Source organism: Cervus canadensis, chromosome 32 (assembly GCF_019320065.1).
Source record: "Cervus canadensis isolate Bull #8, Minnesota chromosome 32, ASM1932006v1, whole genome shotgun sequence".
Taxonomy (NCBI): Eukaryota; Metazoa; Chordata; class Mammalia; order Artiodactyla; family Cervidae; genus Cervus; species Cervus canadensis.
Window position 1 is genome coordinate 308,635 of NC_057417.1, and position 17,972 is coordinate 326,606.

Genomic DNA, 17,972 nt, shown 5'->3' on the forward strand with positions numbered 1-17,972 from the left:
TAAGGAGATCATTGATCTCTATTGATAAGGACAGTGTGAATTAGTGTCTATCATATGGATATGTGATGAAACCTGAGTTTTGGTCTTCTCTTCCTTATAATCTTATGTCTGAGCTTCTCTCCCTGGAGTAACATTAGTTCCTTTGAGTCTTCCCATCTGTCCCTTTTCCTGCATCTAAGTAGTACTGCAGTTAAGAAAGCCTGGAGGGTAGGCTTCTGAGTGATTGAGTCATGTCAGATTCTCTCTGTAATAAGGCAGGATGTAAACAAATGAAGCAGCATTCATTGTATGTCAGGAGCTGGAGAGAAGGTAATTTTACTCTTGTATCCAGTATTTTTCTTAAATTAGCAGATAAACCATAGTTGATATTTCTTTACTTTGCAATAAGCTCAGTTCAGTTGCTCAGTCATGTCTGACTCTTTGCAACCCCATGGACTGCCACACGTGAGGCCTCCCTGTCTATCACCAACTCCTGGAGTTTACTGAAACTCATGTCCATTGAGTCGGTGATGCCATCCAACCGTCTCATCCTCATTTAACAGCTATTTACCAGTCACATGAGTATAGAATACTTCATTAAATGGTATTTGTAAATTTTCTCTGAGAAAGATAGGTTCAGTTTGGACATTTGTATGGATGTAGTTTTCCAGTGGTAGCAGGAAAAGACAGTTCCTTAAAGTGGATTCCATGGTTTTAGCCAGGAATTAATCAAATGCACACAGTGGCAGTGAGACATCTTAGGGATGACAGTATGTTCTAAAAGACCAACACAAACACAACTGGAGACAGGTCGGAAGAACCCTACCCATCACACAAAATCATCCTGTGACTACACCTGGAACACTTCATGCAGTCCTGATAGCCAGCCACTCCTTAAAAAAAGGAAAAACATCATAGACTTGAAGACAGGCCAGAGATTAATGGGCTCAAATGGTGCAGTTCTCTGTTCTGGAAAAACAAAGGCAGGGAAGAGGTTGAGACTCAGTAAGTAAACTTGGCAATTGTATGGATAAGGTAAATGATAGTATCTTTGGATTTTTTTCTGGTCCTCCATCTAAGGTGGATTTTGTCTTGTTTAAAAATCTATGCCTGCAGCAGAGTCGCGTCTTTAAAGGAACTTAGCTTCTAGAGTCGGCGAGTAGGGTGAAGATTGTGTCTAGTGAAAAATTGATCTTGAAAAGCTTTTATTATCCTTAAAGCAGGGAAAATTGGGGGGCAAGACAACTTTCTGTGCTGTGTGAAAACTAAGTATCTGTACACACAGTGAGCCACGCACACTAGGCAGGATGTGGAGGAATGACGCCCTGAGAGCCATGCACACGCCTGCAGCGCGTGCCCGTCCAGGTGAATTGCAAGGCGTCTTCATTGTCTTCACTTCCTGTTTCTTCTGTTCTTCTTTTTTCTGCCTGAACATCTGTAGTGGAGTTCATGGAAGAAAATACATACATGGCCGTGAAAAGTCAAAACACTGCTGCTGTCTATAGAGTAAAAAATGTTGTTTTTAAATCCCCTCTTCCCCCATGCCACTTCTTTCCCCATTTCACTCCTTTTGTGCCATATATACATATGCTCCTGTGTTTACATATATATACACACACACACACACACAAACACAGTTTTAGTTTTTTGCTTTAATATACACAGAATCATAACATTCATATTTTAAATAACTTGCATTTTCCATTTAACACAATGTCTTCATATTTCATAATACAGGTGTATTATAATTTATCTAATTGGAATTGGAAAGTTTTCCAGTGGCTCCCTATTTTAAACAGTGCTATAGTCAGTGTCCATGTGCATGTGTCTTGGTTGTATATAGGAAATTTTTTTTTTTTTGCCGAATCAACATATGTTTTTAAGCTATTTTTTAAATTTATTTTTAATCGGACGATAGTTGCTTTACAATGCTGTGTTGGTTTCTGCCGTACAATAACATGAATTAGTCATAAGTGTATATATGTCCCCTCACTCTTGCACCTCCCTCCCCTTCCTCCCCCACCCCATCCCACCTCTCCAGGTTGTCACAGACTAAGTTTCAAGTTGAACTCCAGGAATGTTTTATAGGATAGCTTTCCTATGAGGGGAATTGATGAGTCATAGAACTTATAGATTTAAAATTTTGATAGATGCCTCAAATTGTCCTCTCTAATATCTATGCTCATCTTTTGAATCCTGAAAATGGTACATTTAGAACAAACCAAAGATAGTGTTTAGTATATTATAAATAAAGTTTGTTGGTTTGAAGTGTTTTCTCTTTATTATGGTAAAAAAAAAATCCATAACCTAAAATTTACCATTTTAAGAGGCTTTAAATTCAGGGGCATAGAGTACATTTTTTTTTGCAGTCTAAAGAGTATTATTTGAGTAGAAAATAAATAGCTTGAAAAAGGGGATGCGTGATCTCTGACTCTGATTTTTAAAGAAGAAAGTTAGGATGGAGTCTAGTGATAGGAGGGGTAAAAACGCCTTTCCATAAGCCATCTTTTGTTGTCTCTGTCAGTGATGGGTATTAGGGGAGCAGAGTTAAGAGTACTCAGGCATGGAAGGTAGAGGGGCTTGTGGCCCAAGTCAGAAGGCACTGGGTCTTATTTCAGAACAGGATGAACAAGGAAGATATAGGGGAAATGGTTGCTTATTTCACATCACAGAAAACCTGGACATGATAGAAAATGATGTGTCTGTATCTGTGTGTGTGTGTGCATGCATGCACATACCCATGTATATTTGACTAGGTTGCTCATAGTTTAAAAGAACTGGTGTCAAGTAATAAAGATACATAAAGTACATAAAAGTATATATAATATATAAAACCTTTTAACCTAAGATTAAAAATAAGTAAGTGAAAAATTGGAAGAAAAGAAAAATGAGGGTGTGATTACTGTGTTATGATTAGAACACAGAATTCATGCCAAAGAAAGTCTTACCTGCTTGTCTCTGAGCTTCCTACCAGCCAAGACAAGGGGGAAACACACGGTCAGTTCTGTGGTCCAAAGGATCAAAATGGACCAGGACTTAGGACCAGTTCAGCTTTCCTCAGATTAGAGACCCCAAGACATTTCCCTTTCTGTTATCATGGTATTTGTCGCTCAGTCATGTCTGACTCTTTGTGACCCCATGGACTGTAGCCTGCCAGACTCCATGGAATTCTCCAGGCAAGAATACTGGAGTGGGTAGCCATTCCCTTTTCCAGGGGATCTTCCTGACCCAGGGATTGAACCCAGGTCTCCTTAATTGCAGGCAGATTCTTTATCATCTGAGCCACCAGGGAAGCCCTCTGTGTAGACGACGTTGTCTTCAGCAGCATCTCTAAAGTGGATATGGTAATGAGCTTATTGGAACTGGCAGAGCATCCTCAGTCTAGACTGATGGTGTAACATCAAGTGCGACTGAGGAAGGGCTGCTCTATAAAGGGTCAGATTTAACTGTTCTACCTTCAGTTACTTCAGGAATGTCCAACTCTTTGAGACCCCATCGACTGCAGCATGCCAGGCTTCCCTGTCCATCACCAACTCATGGAGCTTGCTCAAACTCATGTCCATCGAGTCGTGATGCCATCCAGCCATCTCATCCTCTGTTGTCCCCTTCTCTTCCTGTCTTCAATCTTTCCCAGCATCAGGGTCTTTTCCAGTGAGTCAGTTCTTCGTATCAGGTGGCCAAAGCATTGGAGTTTCAGCTTCAGCATTAGTCCTTCCAGTGAATATTCAGGACTGAATTCCTTTCAAATGGACTGGTTGGATCTCCCTTGGACTTGCTGTTCAAGGGACTCTCAAGAGTCTTCTCCAGCACCACAGTTCAAAAGCATCAATTCTTTGGCACTCAGCTTTCTTTGTAGTCCAATTCTTACATCCATACCTGACTACTGGAAAAACCATAGCTTTGAATAGATGGAACTTTGTTGGCAAAGTAACGTCTCTGTCTTTTATTTTATTTATTTATTTATTTTACATCTCTGCCTTTTAATATGCTGTCTAAATTAGCCATAACTTTTCTTCCAAGGAGCAAGTGTCTTTTAATTGGCTGCAGTTATCATCTACAGTGATTTTGGAGTCCAAAATCATGGGACTGGATGCCATGATCTTCGTTTTTTGAATGTTGAGTTTTAAGCCAGCTTTTTCACTTCTCTCTTTCACTTTCATCAGGAGGCTCTTTAGTTTCTTTTTAGTATGTTAAAAAGCAGAGATATTACTTTGCCAACAAAGGTCCGTCTGGTCAAAGCTGTGGTTTTTCCAGTAGTCATGTATGTTTGTGAGAGTTGGTCTATAAAGAAAGCTGAGCACTGAAGAATTGATGCTTTAGAACTGTAGTGTTGGATAAGACTCTTGAGAACCCCTTGGACAGCAAGGAGATCCAGCCAGTCCATCCGAAAGGAAATCAGTCCTGAATATTCATTGGAAGGACTGATGCTGAAGTTGAAACTTGAATACTTTGGCCACCTGAAGTGAAGAACTGACTTATTGGAAAAGACCCTGATTCTGGGAAAGATAGAAGCGGGGAGGAGAAGGGGATGACAGAGGATGAGATGGTTGGATGGTATTGCTGACTCAATGGACACGAGTTTGAGTAAACCCCAGGAGTTGTTGCTGGACAGGGTGGCCTGGTGTCCTGCAGTCCATGGGGCTGCAAAGTCGGATATGACTGAGTGACAGAACTGAATTGAACTGAACACAGTCAAAGGCTTTGGTGTTATCAATAAAGCAGAAGTAGATGTTTTTCTGGAATTCTCTTGCTTTTTAGATGATCCAACAGATGTTGGCTATTTGATCTCTGGTTCTGCTGCCTTTTCTAAGTCCGGCTTGAACATCTGGAAGTTCATGGTTCACATACTGTTGAAGCCTGGCTTGGAGAATTTTGAGCATTACTTTGCTAGCGTGTGAGATGAGTGCAATTGTGCGGTAGTTTGAATATTCTTTGGTATTGTCCTTCTTTGGGATCGGAATGAAAACTGACCTTTTCCAGTCCTGTGGTCACTGCTGAGTTTTCCAAATTTGCTGGCATAATGAGTGCAGCACTTTCACACATAATCTTTTAGGATTTGAACTAGCTCAACTGGAATTCCATCACCTCCACTAGCTTTGTTCGTAGTGATGCTTCCTGAGGACCACTTGACATCACGAATTCTAGGATGTTTGGCTCTAGGTGTGTGATCACACCATCGTGGTTATCTGGGTCATGAAGATATTTTTTGTATAGTTCTTCTGTGTATTTTTGCCACCTCTTTTTAATATCTTCTGCTTCTGTTAGGTCTGTACCATTTCTGTCTTTTACTGTGCCCATCATTGAATGAAATATTCCCTTGGTATCTCTAATTTTCTTGAAGAGATCTCTAGTCTTTACCATTCTATTGTTTTCCTCTATTTCTTTGCATTGATCACTGAGGAAGGCTTTCTTATCTCTCCTTCCTATTCTTTGGAACTCTGCATTCAAATGGGAATATCTTTCCTTTTCTCCTTTACCTTTAGCTTCTCTTCTTTTCTCAGCTATCTGTAAGACCTCCTCAGACAACCATTTTGCCTTTTTGCATTTCTTTTTCTTGGGGATGGTCTTGATCACTGTCTTCTGTACATGTTACAAACCTCTGTCCATAGTTCTTCAGGCTTTCTGTCTGTCAGATCTAATCCCTTGAATCTATTTGTCACTTCTAGTGTATAATCGTAAGGGATTTGATTTAGGTCATACATGAATGGTCTAGTGGTTTTCCCTACTTTCTTCAATTTAAGTCTGAATTTGGCAATAAGGAGTTCATGATCTGAGCCACAGTTGGTTCCTGGTCTTGTTTTTGGTGACTGTTATAGAGCCTCTCCTGGGCTTGCCGGTGGCTCAGTAAAGTGTCTGCCTGCAGTGTGGGAGACCCGGGTTCGATCCCTGGGTTGGGAAGATCCCCTGGAGAAGGAAATGGCAACCCATTCCAGTACTCTTGCCTGGAAAATTCCATGGACTGAGAAGCCTGGTGGGCTACAGTCCATTGGGTTGCAAAGAGTCAGACACAACTGAGCGACTTCGCTTTCACTTTCTTTCATAGATCCTCTCCATCTTTGGCTGCAAAGAATATAATCAGTGTGATTTTGCTGTTGACCATCTGGTGATGTCCGTGTGTAGAGTCTTCTCTTGTGTTGTTGGAAGAGGGTATTTGCTATGACCAGTGTGTTCTCTTGGCAAAACTCTATTAGCCTTTGCCCTGCTTCATTTTGTACTCCAAGACCAAATTTGCCTGTTACTCGAGGTTTCTCTTGACTTCCTACTTTTGCATTCCAGTCCCCTATGATGAAAAGGACATCTTTTTTGAGTGTTAGTTCTAGAATGTCTTGTAGGTCTTTATAGAACCATTCAACTTCAGCTTCTTCAGCATTACTGGCATAGATTGGATTATTGTGTTATTGAATGGTTTTCTTTGGAAATGAACAGAGATCATTCTGTCGTTTTTGAGATTGCACTCAAGTACTGCATTTCAGACTCTTGTTGACAGTGAGGGCTACTCCATGTCTTCTAAGGGATTCTTGCCCACAGTAGTATATATAATTGTCATCTGAATTAAATTCACCCATTCCAGTCTGTTTTAGTTCACTGATTACTAAAATGTCACTGTTCCCTCTTGCCATCTCCTGTTTGACCACTTGTAATTTACCTTAATTCATGGACCTAACAGTCCAGATTCCTATGCAGTATTGCTCTTTATAGCATCAGACTTTACTTCCATCACCAGACACATCCACAACTGGGCATTGTTTTCTCTTTGGCTCAGTCTCTTCATTCTTTCTGAAGTTATTTCTCCACTTCTCTCCAGTAGCATATTGGACACCTACCGACCTGGGAATTTCATTTTTCAGTGTCATGTATCTTTTTCTGTTTTCATACTGTCCATGGGGTTCTCAAGGCAAGAAATTAGAGTGGTTTGCCATTCCCTTCAGTGGACCACGTTTTGTCAGAACGCTCCACCATGACCCTTGCGTCTTGGGTGGCCCTGCACAGAGTGGCTCATGGTTTCATTGAGTTAGACAAGGCGGTTCTGACTTAAAACGAAAATAAAATTAGAGAAGCTCAGTGAAGTTTCCCACCTTCAGTCAGTTGAGTAAGGACTTTGTGAAAATGTTCCCATTCTTGTGTATAATTACTTACTTGATATTTTTTCTACATTTACGTATATATTTTGACTTTGAGATATGTGTTTAGTAAGTCTCTTTACTGGGAATTTTTCTGTACTATGATGTTGAATGTAAAGAACATCCAGTTAAGATTTTGGGCTTCCAGAATCTAAGTTGAAGTGAATATTGATACCTTATAATTTGCACATTTTTTCCCTTAAATTTGAACCTGGGGTGAGATAATAGAAATACATTTAATTTTTATTCAGCAGTTTCCTGCCTCTTGGGAGAATATATGTTCACCAAGTAAGATTTTCTTAAATGTTGGGTAACAAAGGATATTTGTCTTACAAACTATAAGGGAAAAGCCCAGATAGTTGAAGTGAATGAATGGACAGTTCAGCAGCCGTGGAGTAGAAGCCCCTTGTTCTCTGACCCGTGGCATGCTACCCCCTTGCCTGGTTGCCTTCGTTTACTCCCCAGAGTTCTTTCTCTGCTTATGTTCACACACCTGCCATGAACATCACTGAAATGCATGTTCTATTTATCTTGTTTCAGAGCTCAAGCATTGACTTTCTAGCAAGCCAAGGATTTGATTTTAATAAGGTTTTTCGCAACGGTAAGATTACACGTGACCTCTCTTCAGAGCTTGTAAATCTGGACTCGGTTGAGAATTATCTCTCTGTGCGTACTGTCTGAGACAGGGTCTCGGATTTCCATTCCAGCCTGTGCAGCCGTTAGAGTTTTTATTGTGCCCCGCTGTTGAAGGCCTGGTCCAGCATGAGTGGCACAGGAGAGGCGCTGCTGCCTCCTTTAGCTCTGATGAGGCCTCTCGAGCCCCCAGAGTCGTTGGGTGGGGCTTGTGCTGTCACTGGTGTGACTCAGTCGCCTGGCAGACTCCCTGTGGGGTATGTGTCCCTGTTGTCTTCCACTGAGACAAGTGGTCCAGTGTCGCATTTTCATAATCGGCCATGTTTCAGTAATACTGCGATGGTCTTTGGAAGAAAAAATTCAGTTCTGATGGCTAACTTGCTGGGTGATGTGCTGACCAGCAACCTGGTGGGGTGGGGGGACCAAGTCCGAGTCCTTGTCCCCAGCGTAGGGCATGATCCCTCAGAGAGGTGATTGTTAAATATTTAATTAATGAACACTGGACGTTCAAGCACATCAGAGTGGTTTTTTTTTTCCTCCATTCATTTACTTCCCTAAAAGTGCCTGGGAAAGCCTCTGTCGTTCCCAGCAGTATTAAGTGCCTGCTGCTCTAAGGTCAGTAGCTACTTTTCACTTAATTATTCTTGTAAACTGCTTTCTTTCCCATGGTGGATGTGTTACTGAGTGAGGTAGGGAAGGAGATATTTCTCAGCAAAGGTTCCAGAACATAGACTTCAGCTACAATCTCTTTCCCTCAGCATGATCTCCTTGTAGGGTCTTTAGGACCATGTCATGTTGGTTGTTTAATTGCTTCAGTGGTGCTGCATCCTCATATCTACTGGTGCTTTTGATATTTGGAAATGCTAAAAAAATTTTTGAATCCAAACTGCTTAACCTAGTGGGTAAACCTGCTGGGTAACACAATTTGGGTATAACAAAGTAATTTTATTTCCTGTGGCTCATGCTTGACTCTGAAAGCCACTATAAAATACAAATTCCACATATAGTTAGAGTACTATGATGGAATGTGTGCAGTTTTTTTTTTTTTTTGGCATGTGGGATCTTAGTTCCCTGACCAAGGATCGAACTCGTGCCCCCTGCATTGGAAGCATGGAGTCTTAACCGCTGGACCATCTGGGAAGTCTTATTGCAGAAATGTTTTGAAGGAACTACTTTAACCAGATTCCTATGAATGTGTAATTTCCAGCCTGATGGTTTTATTTTCATAGAAGGAGAGAAACAGCTTCATGAAGGATGCTTCATTTTCTAGTTTTGTAGTCAGACCTTGAAGTATTTTAGTCACAACTGCATCAGGGCTCCCAGGCCATCTGTTATTACTGAGACTCTTATCCCTGTGCTTTAAATCTGACCCGGACCTTTATTCCTCTTCCTTATTAAATCTTTGCACTCTAGGGTTTGCACATGCTAGACCCTTTCCTCCTGGCAGCCTCCTTGGACATACCTCTGACTTCCTTGTCTGAAGTGGAACCAGGTGACTGCCGTCACCATTCTCCCAAGCACAGATGGTTTCAGCTGTCTATGCAGCCGGGCGGTAGGCCTTCCACCTCAGTCCAGCTGAGTTCTTCTCAGGAGCCACGGCTCTTCCCAGGGCTGTGTAACCAGCTCTGCCGTCCCCCTTCTGCTGACGTCCTGGGTGTGATAGAACTGGGATTCTAGTGCAGGCTGTCTAACACCTGAATTTATGCTCTTTAACCTCCAGGTGGAATCTGCATTCCTGCAAATGTTCCCCTCTCTTCACCCCAGCCTCAATTATTTTAGGTTCTGTTTGCAAGGACACCAGAAGCCTAGACTTTGGCTCATCTTTCTCTCTATTCCTACCTCTCTCCTCCTTCTGGGTTACTCCAGCATCCACATGGAGCACCTGCAAAAGCTCTGTCGTGTCTACTCCCAGGGGGTCAGCAGTCCTCGCTTCTGCCTCCCCTTAGCTGTCCACTCCCTTAGTGGCATCATGGGTCTTATCAGGAGGAACTGTGCCCACCTCCATCATTTCTCCTTGACAGCGCCTCCTCTCGTCCTTCACATCCACTTGGCTACCTCATTTCAGCAGTTGGTTGATCTCCATTGCTTTCTCACTGTCAGTTACCTCCTACTGTCTGGTCTTAACTTCGCTCCTTGTCCGCCTGGTCCATTATTATCCTTTCTTCTTCCTCTTGCTCCTCTCCACATATTGAACTCGTCTAGCTAAGTCCCAGCCTTAGTTGGTTCTGATCACTCACTTTCTCTCTTCCTGAGCATCTGAGTATTGCAGTAAAATGGAACATACCTGAGCTCATTTGTCACTTTAAATGCATGAGCACAAGCATCAAGTAAGGACTCCATCATGCTCAGAAATCCTACTTTTCTGACTTAGAAATTCCCTTTCTGACTTTCTACGATATCAGTATTTTTACTTTCTCTCTCCAGGCCTCCCTCTCAGCTGCTGGTCATGACTCAATGAAAATAGAAGCCAGCAGGCAAGAGCCAGTTTGTGTTCTTACCACCAGACCCACAGGTCTCCCCGCCGAGCCTGGGCCCAGCCTTTTCACAGGTGTTCCTTAGAAGGCTAGTCCCTCCCTCTGTGTCAGGCACTGGCCCTTCCAGTTTGCCCTTCTGTCTGCTGGATGTTTTCCCTTCTCTGCTGATCATTCCATCAACCTTTGTAAACATTCTTTTAGTGTTGCTGCTGCTGCTGCTAAGTCACTTCAGTCGTGTCTGACTCTGTGTGACCCCATAGATGGCAGCCCAACAGGCTGCCCCATCCCTGGGATTCTCCAGGCAAGAACACTGGAGTGGGTTGCCGTTTCCTTCTCCAATGCATGGAAGTGAAAAGTGAAAGTGAAGTTGCTCAGTCATGTCCGACTCTTTGCGACCCCATGGACTGCAGCCTACCAGGCTCCTCCATCCATGGGATTTTCCAGGCAAGAGTACTGGAGTGGGGTGCCATTGCGTTCTTCGTCTTTTAGTGCAGAGCTCCTTAATCTAGTCCAGAGGCTGCTTTCCTGCTATAGAGTGAGTTCTGGAGTCTGAATCTGGGGAAGGTGGTGATGAGTTGACATCTATATTTTGTCTAACCTTGAACTGAATTTGTTCATTTCTTCTGTTAGGAATGTAGGCAACAACCCAGCCACCTTAGCAGTAGCAGGAAGTTTGTCCTCAGTGAAATCCTAGGTATCTTCAAGTGGCATTTTTGTTGTGGCAGATATCTTGAATATTGTTTACCTTCGCCAGTACTTTGAAATTACCATCATTAATTCACCTGCCAGTAGGTCTTTTAAAAAAAATATTTATGTATTTAATTTACTTATTTGGCTGCACCAGGTCTTAGTTGCAGCGCTTGGAATCTTCGATCTTTGTTGCAGCATGTGAACTCTCAGTTATGGCATGCCAGATCTAGTTCCCTGACTAAGGATTGAACCCGGGCCCCCTACATTGGAAGCGCAGAGTCTTAGGACCAGTGGGGAAGTGCCTGCCGTTAGGTCTTCTTATTTAATGTGTTGACCAGGAAGCTGGTATCTTACATTACTATATCATAGATATAAAAAAAGTTCTTGGTAACTATTTCAGTATAATTACTTTCCTTTATAATCTTGTGTATTTTATTTTATGCATTTGAAAACGTCATTTTGAGGTGGGGCCTGTAGATTTCACCCGACCACCAAAGGAGTAGGTGGCACGTGAAGATGAATCACGCCCGTGGGGATCTGTCTGTCTCAGAATAACACTGACCAAGCACACCCGCCCCTCACTTGATTCCACATCCCCAGCGCCACTTCTGGCCTGCGATGCTCCCACTCAGAGGAAAGCATCTTGAATGAGGGGCTTGCGCTTGCCATTCCTGCCTCTTCCCCTCTAGTTTTCTCTTTACCCACCTGAGCCCGTTTGCTGTCCGCAGCCCTCCTTGGACTTGAGGTCGGGTCAGACTGCCAGGATCTCACACCTTGTGGATCCTTCTTTGTCCTCACTCCGCCTTTGGCGGAATTTGACTGGGTCGATTGCTCCCTCCTCCCCTGGACACTCTCCCCTGGCTTTTAGACTCTTCGTTCTGTGCTTTTCCTCCTGCCTCCCTCTGGACTTCTCCCCATTCTGACTGTTTCGTCTCCTCTGGCTTCAATGTTAGTCTCATATATTCCATGGTTTTATTTACTTTTTATTATTAAATTCTTATTTTGAAATAATCTCAGACTTTATAAATGTTGCCAAAATACCTCAGAGAATTCCTGGTACCTGCCCTCCAGTTTCCTGAATGTTGGCATTATACTGTTTGCCTTGTCATCCTTTCTCTCATTACATGCTTGTGTATAATTTTTTCCCCCCAAACCATTTTAGAGTAAGTTCCAAACATGACATTTCTTTATTCTAACTACTTCAGTGTGCATTTTCCTAAAAACAAGTACCTTCTCTTACACAGTACAGTAATCCAAATTAGGAAATGGATGTTGCTCTAGTACTGTTACCTCATTTACAAACCTAATGTATATAAGTTTTGCTACTTAGAGTAAAAGAGAAAAACAACTTCTCCCCATCCAGATTCACTCTGGGCTCACACGCTGCATTTAAGCTGTCATATCTCTTTGCTCTTTTACAATCCAGAACAATTTCTCAGTCTGTCTTTGATTTGAGTACCTTGACAGTATTTTGTAGCGGAGGCTAGTTTGTGGCATGCCCCTCGATTGGGACTTTTTTGATGTTTCCTCAGCCAAGTCCAGTACTCTTGCCTGGAGAATCCCATGGACGGAGGAGTCTGGTAGGCTACAGTCCATGGGGTCGCTAAGAGTTGGACATGACCGAGCGACTTCACTTTGACTTTTCACTTCCATGCATTGGAGAAGGAAATGGCAACCCACTCCAGTGTTCTTGCCTGGAGAATCCCAGGGACGGGAGAGCCTGGTGGGCTGCCGTCTATGGGGACGCACAGAGTCGGACACGACTGAAGCGACTTAGCAGCAGCAGCCAAGTCCAGAGGCATCGATTCGTCTCGGGCAGAGACACTGCAGATGCGTGCTGCTCAGTACATCATATCAGGAGAACGTGACACCAGTGAGCCGAGTTACTGATGATTATCGCTCTTCTGTTTACTTTTAGAAAAACACACGTACAGTACGTCATCTGTTAACCATTTCTAAGTATACAGTTGGCTGGTATTAAGTACATGCATATTGTTGTGCAGCTTTTGGTGTTTGGAATGTTGATCAGACTTCTTCAATTAGGTTTAGCATCCACTGATGAGTCTTGCTTGAGACAGTTATTACTGCTGACAAATGATGATTTTCTAACTTCATCATTGGTTCCACAGTTTGTTAACTGTCCCATGACTTGTAATGCCCCCCTTTATCCTGATGACACCTGAATTTGTATCTCAGCACCTTTCTCCTAAGCTTTAGCCTTTTATTTGTAGCTCTTCATTTATATGTACATCCCTAGATGATTTAATATGTCCAGGAGGTAGCTTTTGGCTTTATTGGGACAACTGTGTCCATTTATTTTACTCACTGTGTGTGGCTGTTTTCATGTTACAAAGATGTTGAGATCTCATGTTGCCATAGAGATCTCCATATGGCCCATAAGCCTAAAATGTTTCTTGTTTGTCTCTTTAAGGAAAGGTGTACTGATCTCTGATCTAAGCGGTTATCTCCTGCCTGGACAACCACAGTGAACAGTTCCTTCTGGCTGACCTCCCTACTTCAGTTCTCATAGAAGTCCAGATGGTCTTTTAAAAACATGGAGCAGGGCTTCCGTGCTGGTCTAGTGGTTAAGAATCTGTCTTGCAATGCACATGGGTTTGATCCCTGGTCCAGGAAGATTCCATATGCAGTAGGGCAGCTAGCCCGTACATCACAGCTACTGAACCTGAGTGAGCTCTAGAGCCTGTGCCCGCCATAGCTAGAGAGTAGCCCCTGCTGTCTGCAACTGGAGAAAGCCCGTGCGCAGCAGCAAAGACCCAGTGCAGCCAAAAATAAATAAGTAAATAATTTTTAAAAAGTACATGAAAATAACGGAGCAGATAATGTGATTATTGTGCTTAAAGCCTTGCAACAGCATCCCGTTGTCCTTAGAATAAGTAAATTCTTACCGTGGCCTCTAAGGGCCCGTGTAATCCTGCCCCATCCTCTGCAGCCTGACATTATTCCGTTCTCCTGCTTACAGCTTCCTTCTCTGGAACTGTTTCTGGAACAGTCCAAGCCATTTCTGTCCTCTGGGCATTTATGTCTGTTCCCTGCCTGAAATACTCTTCCCCCAGTTCCTGCGTGTCTGATCCATGCTCACCTTTTGGGTCCTCCTGCCTGGTGGCCTTCTTTGGTCGTCCTAAGGTTGTTCCCTTCACTACAGAGCAGGACGCATCTACCTTGTTCATCATTAGCTCACCGGCACCTGGTATGGTGCCTGGCACAGTGTACATGCCAAATTACAATTTATTGAGAGATGAATGAACGAATGAGCACATGGAGTGAATGAAATAAGACACATACATTTCAAAATCACTTGCTGTTTCCATTGATTTTTTTTTTTTTTGAGCTGTAGTCAAATATGGTCTTTCCCAAGTATTTTAGACTCTGTGGTTTGTTACAAAATTTTTTATGATAAACAGTGACTTCTGCTAATACACACTTTTAAAAATTCTGTTCAGGAATTCCGTACTTAAATCAGGAAGAAGAAAGACAGTTAAGAGAGCAGTATGATGAGAAGCGTTTGCAGTCCAACGGCGCAGGTGCTCTGTCCTACACGTCTCCTAACACTTCAAAGTGTCCCGTGACAATTCCTGACGATCAGAAGAAGTTTATTGACCAAGTAGTGTAAGTTCCTAAACTGAAAGCAGACGTGCGATGAGACGTGTGTCTTGGGGCAGGATCGATGCCTGTATCTCAGGCTTGTGATACCCACACACAGCGCACACAGAGGGTGATGTGAGGGCAGGATTTAATTGTGGCATACCTGAGTTTGTGTTATATGTTGTTCAATCGCTGAGTTGTGTCCGTCTCTTTGCGACCCCATGGACTGCAGCATGCCAGGCTTTTCTGTCTTTCACTGTCTCCTGAAGTTTGCTCAGACTCATGTCCATTGAGTTGGTGATGCCATCCAACCATCTGCTGTCAATTGTAAATGGAGTTTTGTGTACTGTGCGCAGAATTGCCATGTGTCACCAGGCCTGAGACTGCCTTGGCAAGGGGGCAGACCTCTTGTGTGGACCACAGGCCTGACAGCCACTGTTCCCCCAGAGGCAGAGGCCCATCCAGATATTGCAACATATCTGTGTTTTTTTTTTTTCTGTTGTGGTGAAGTTCTGACAAGCAAATGTGCCACGGGAGGAGCGTCTGGTTTTGCTTAGTTTAGTTATCAGTATAACTGCTGACTCATTGGAAAAGACCCTGATGTTGGGAAAGATTAAAGGTAGAAGGAGAAGAGGGTGACAGAGGATGAGATGGTTGAATGGCATTACTGATTCAATGGACATGAACTTGGGCAAACTCTGAGAGATGGTGAGGGAGAGGGAAGCCTGGCATGCTGCAGTCCATGTTGTTGAGACGTGGACATAACCTGGCGACTGAACAACAGACTACTTGGCGACTGAATAACAAAACTACTTGACTAGGAAAGTAAAAATGTAAATCACTTGTATCAATGAATCCTTGAGAAGTTGTCACTGACTCATTAATAACAATGACAAAAAGAATCTGCCAAAGTAAAGTATTTTAAGCCTTACTGAACTAAAAAGTTATGATTTGGTAAAATTACATTGTCATATGTTACTGCTTTTGAGTATGGTGGTTCTTTTGATTGATGACTTCGTTCCTTAATGATGCTGATGGTCATATTTTTATTCTAATTCTTCAGAAAGAAAATAGAAGATTTATTACAAAGTGAAGAGGACAAGAACTTGGATTTAGAGCCATGTACTGGGTCAGTTGCCTTGAATATTTTCACTTGTTCTTTTTTGGGAAAGGTAGATGATTTCTGGCATGTGCTCTTCTTGGTCTCTTAAAAACATTCATAAATAGTCTTTTTATTATAGGTATGTTCCCAAGATTTCAGCACTAACTTTAGTGTTAACGCAGTGGGGAGCATGGTATATTGAGACACTGAATGAGTGCTTTGTCCTGTCCTGGAGGGAAGAAAACTGTTATGCACCTCTGCTTTAAGACATGCTCAAGAGTGCGTAATTATTGTAGCCTTGATGTGTGCTTCATACAGAAAGACTTCAGAAGAGCCAGAGTCCATTGTTAGGCTATTTCTGTCCTTTTCATTTCTCTCTGCAGTAAAAAGCATCGGTGTTTCAGAGTCAGTAATTGAAACAGCCTGCTTTCCTTCCTTCTCCTTTGTGACTAGCTTCAACAGAAGTGTTTTAATGCATCTGTCTACTTAAAATTCTGTTCATACAGCCACAGGAGGTAATATTTTGGTTTGATAAGGACTTCTGCCTCTTTTATAAAGGCAGTATAATAATAGCAGTGATAAAGAGCATTTTCAATTCATTAGTTCTCTTGGAGAAGGGAATGGCTACTTCAGTATTCTGGCCTGGAGAATTCCATGAACTGTTCCATGGGGTCGCAAAGAGTTGGACATGACGGAGCGACTTTCACTTTCACGTTCAGTTCATTGATTCGGCTGTGTCGGGACACAGTTGTGGCACACGGGCTTGTCTCGCAGCTTGTGTGGTGTGTGGACTGAGTTGCCCCTTGGCATATAGGATCTTAGTTCCCCGACTAGGGATCAAACCCGAGTCCTGTCCATTGAAAAGTGGATTCTTAACCACTGGACCACCAGGGAAGTCCCAGTAAAGAGCATTTTGATGAAGAAAGGTGGTGAGGAATCCTCCCACCTCAAGCATCCTCTCTGTTCTTTTTTGCATGTTAACTGTCACTTCTAATGAAGCCTCTTTTAAAACTTATGTGGTCTTTCCCAACCAGTGCTTGGTCAGTTTGAATTTTGCTTCAATGATTGCAAATTAATACCTTTTCATTTGTTTTCGTAGGTTCCAAAGAAAACTGATTTATCAGACTTTGAGCTGGAAGTAAGTGTTTATATTATACATGAGGGCTCTGTGAGGGACCCAGGATTAAAAAATTAAAAGCAGTTTTTTAGCCTTTATTTCATTTTTGATGTTCTGCTGGTTTTGGTGACTTGACCATACTGTGTTCTTGGGCAGTGCTTCATTTTGTTACTGTTTTCCCCCCAATTTCTTAAGTTAAATACCCGCTTAATTTATTTGCTCTTGCTTCTTAGTAGCTGCTGTAAAGGCTTTACAGTTTTCTTTTAATGATCGATTTGGCATATCCTAAATTGAAGTATTATTTGAAGGTATATGAAGGTATGTGTAGTACCTTTGAAGGTATATAATAAAGTTTGGCTTTAAGACCTGGGAAATACTCAGGTGAATGGTCTTTGTTTTTCTTTTTTGAAACAGGATAATTTTTACTTAGATTCTTGTCATTTAATTTATGCAGCTTAAAATATTTAATTATATTAGGCTGCCTTCTTTACTATATTTCAGTAGCATTGTACACAAAATTTTTAATTTCATACTTTTGCTGTTTATAAGAAATACTGAAATAAAGTAGATTAAATGAAAGGTGAATGCTTTTTCTAAAGCAGGGATTAGACCATGGGTGGGTTTCAGGAGGCCTGTGAATCTCCTGAAATAATGTCCAAAATTTTGTATGTGTTTTTTTCTGGAGGTGTTTCCATTAGTTTAGTTATATTTTCAAGTAAATCTCTTAACTTAGCAGTTGAAGGTCAGGATTGGAGAGATGGATGTTTGCACTTGACTTTGTTTGGGGTTCTTGTTCTTTCGTTAGAATCTGCCAGTGAATTTACTTTGACCAGACCAGGAAAAGGGCCATTATTATTTGATCAGGCTCCTTTCTTCTCATGTTATCCTTGCAACATACTCCCTATGGATTCCAGATTCCTCTCCTTGGCAGATGCCAACTACTGTGCAAGCTTACCACAGAGTTACTCATCTCAAACCTCCCCTGTGTGTGCCCCAAACCATCTAAAGAGACCTTCAAAATTTCACTTAGGAAGTAAGCATTGTGACATTTAGAAGCAAGATTTGACTGTGAAGTAATGTGTTGACTGTATTATATGATGCCTGACATTTCAGAAACTGTCTAAGTCCTAAAAACTTAATTTGAAATGAGATACATTGCTGTATTCTAAGAGCAGAGATAGGGAAACATTTGGAAACTGAAATATTATGGAATAGGCTTACTCTACAGTCTTCCTGTAGTGATATTTATTGCA

At 42.1% G+C, this 17,972-nt stretch overlaps 2 protein-coding genes across 2 annotated transcripts in view; one reads left to right on the top strand and one right to left on the bottom strand.

Moving 5' to 3' along the window:
* Positions 1-17,972, top strand: part of LOC122432858 (poly(A)-specific ribonuclease PARN-like) — an 853,726-nt gene that overhangs the window by 67,546 nt on the left and 768,208 nt on the right. Inside the window, 4 exon segments of the mRNA XM_043455121.1 lie at positions 7,641-7,701; positions 14,359-14,524; positions 15,564-15,629; positions 16,702-16,740. Coding sequence (XP_043311056.1) covers positions 7,641-7,701; positions 14,359-14,524; positions 15,564-15,629; positions 16,702-16,740 — 332 coding nt within the window.
* Positions 1-17,972, bottom strand: part of LOC122432870 (cyclin-Y-like protein 1) — a 127,782-nt gene that overhangs the window by 1,583 nt on the left and 108,227 nt on the right. The window lies entirely within an intron of this gene.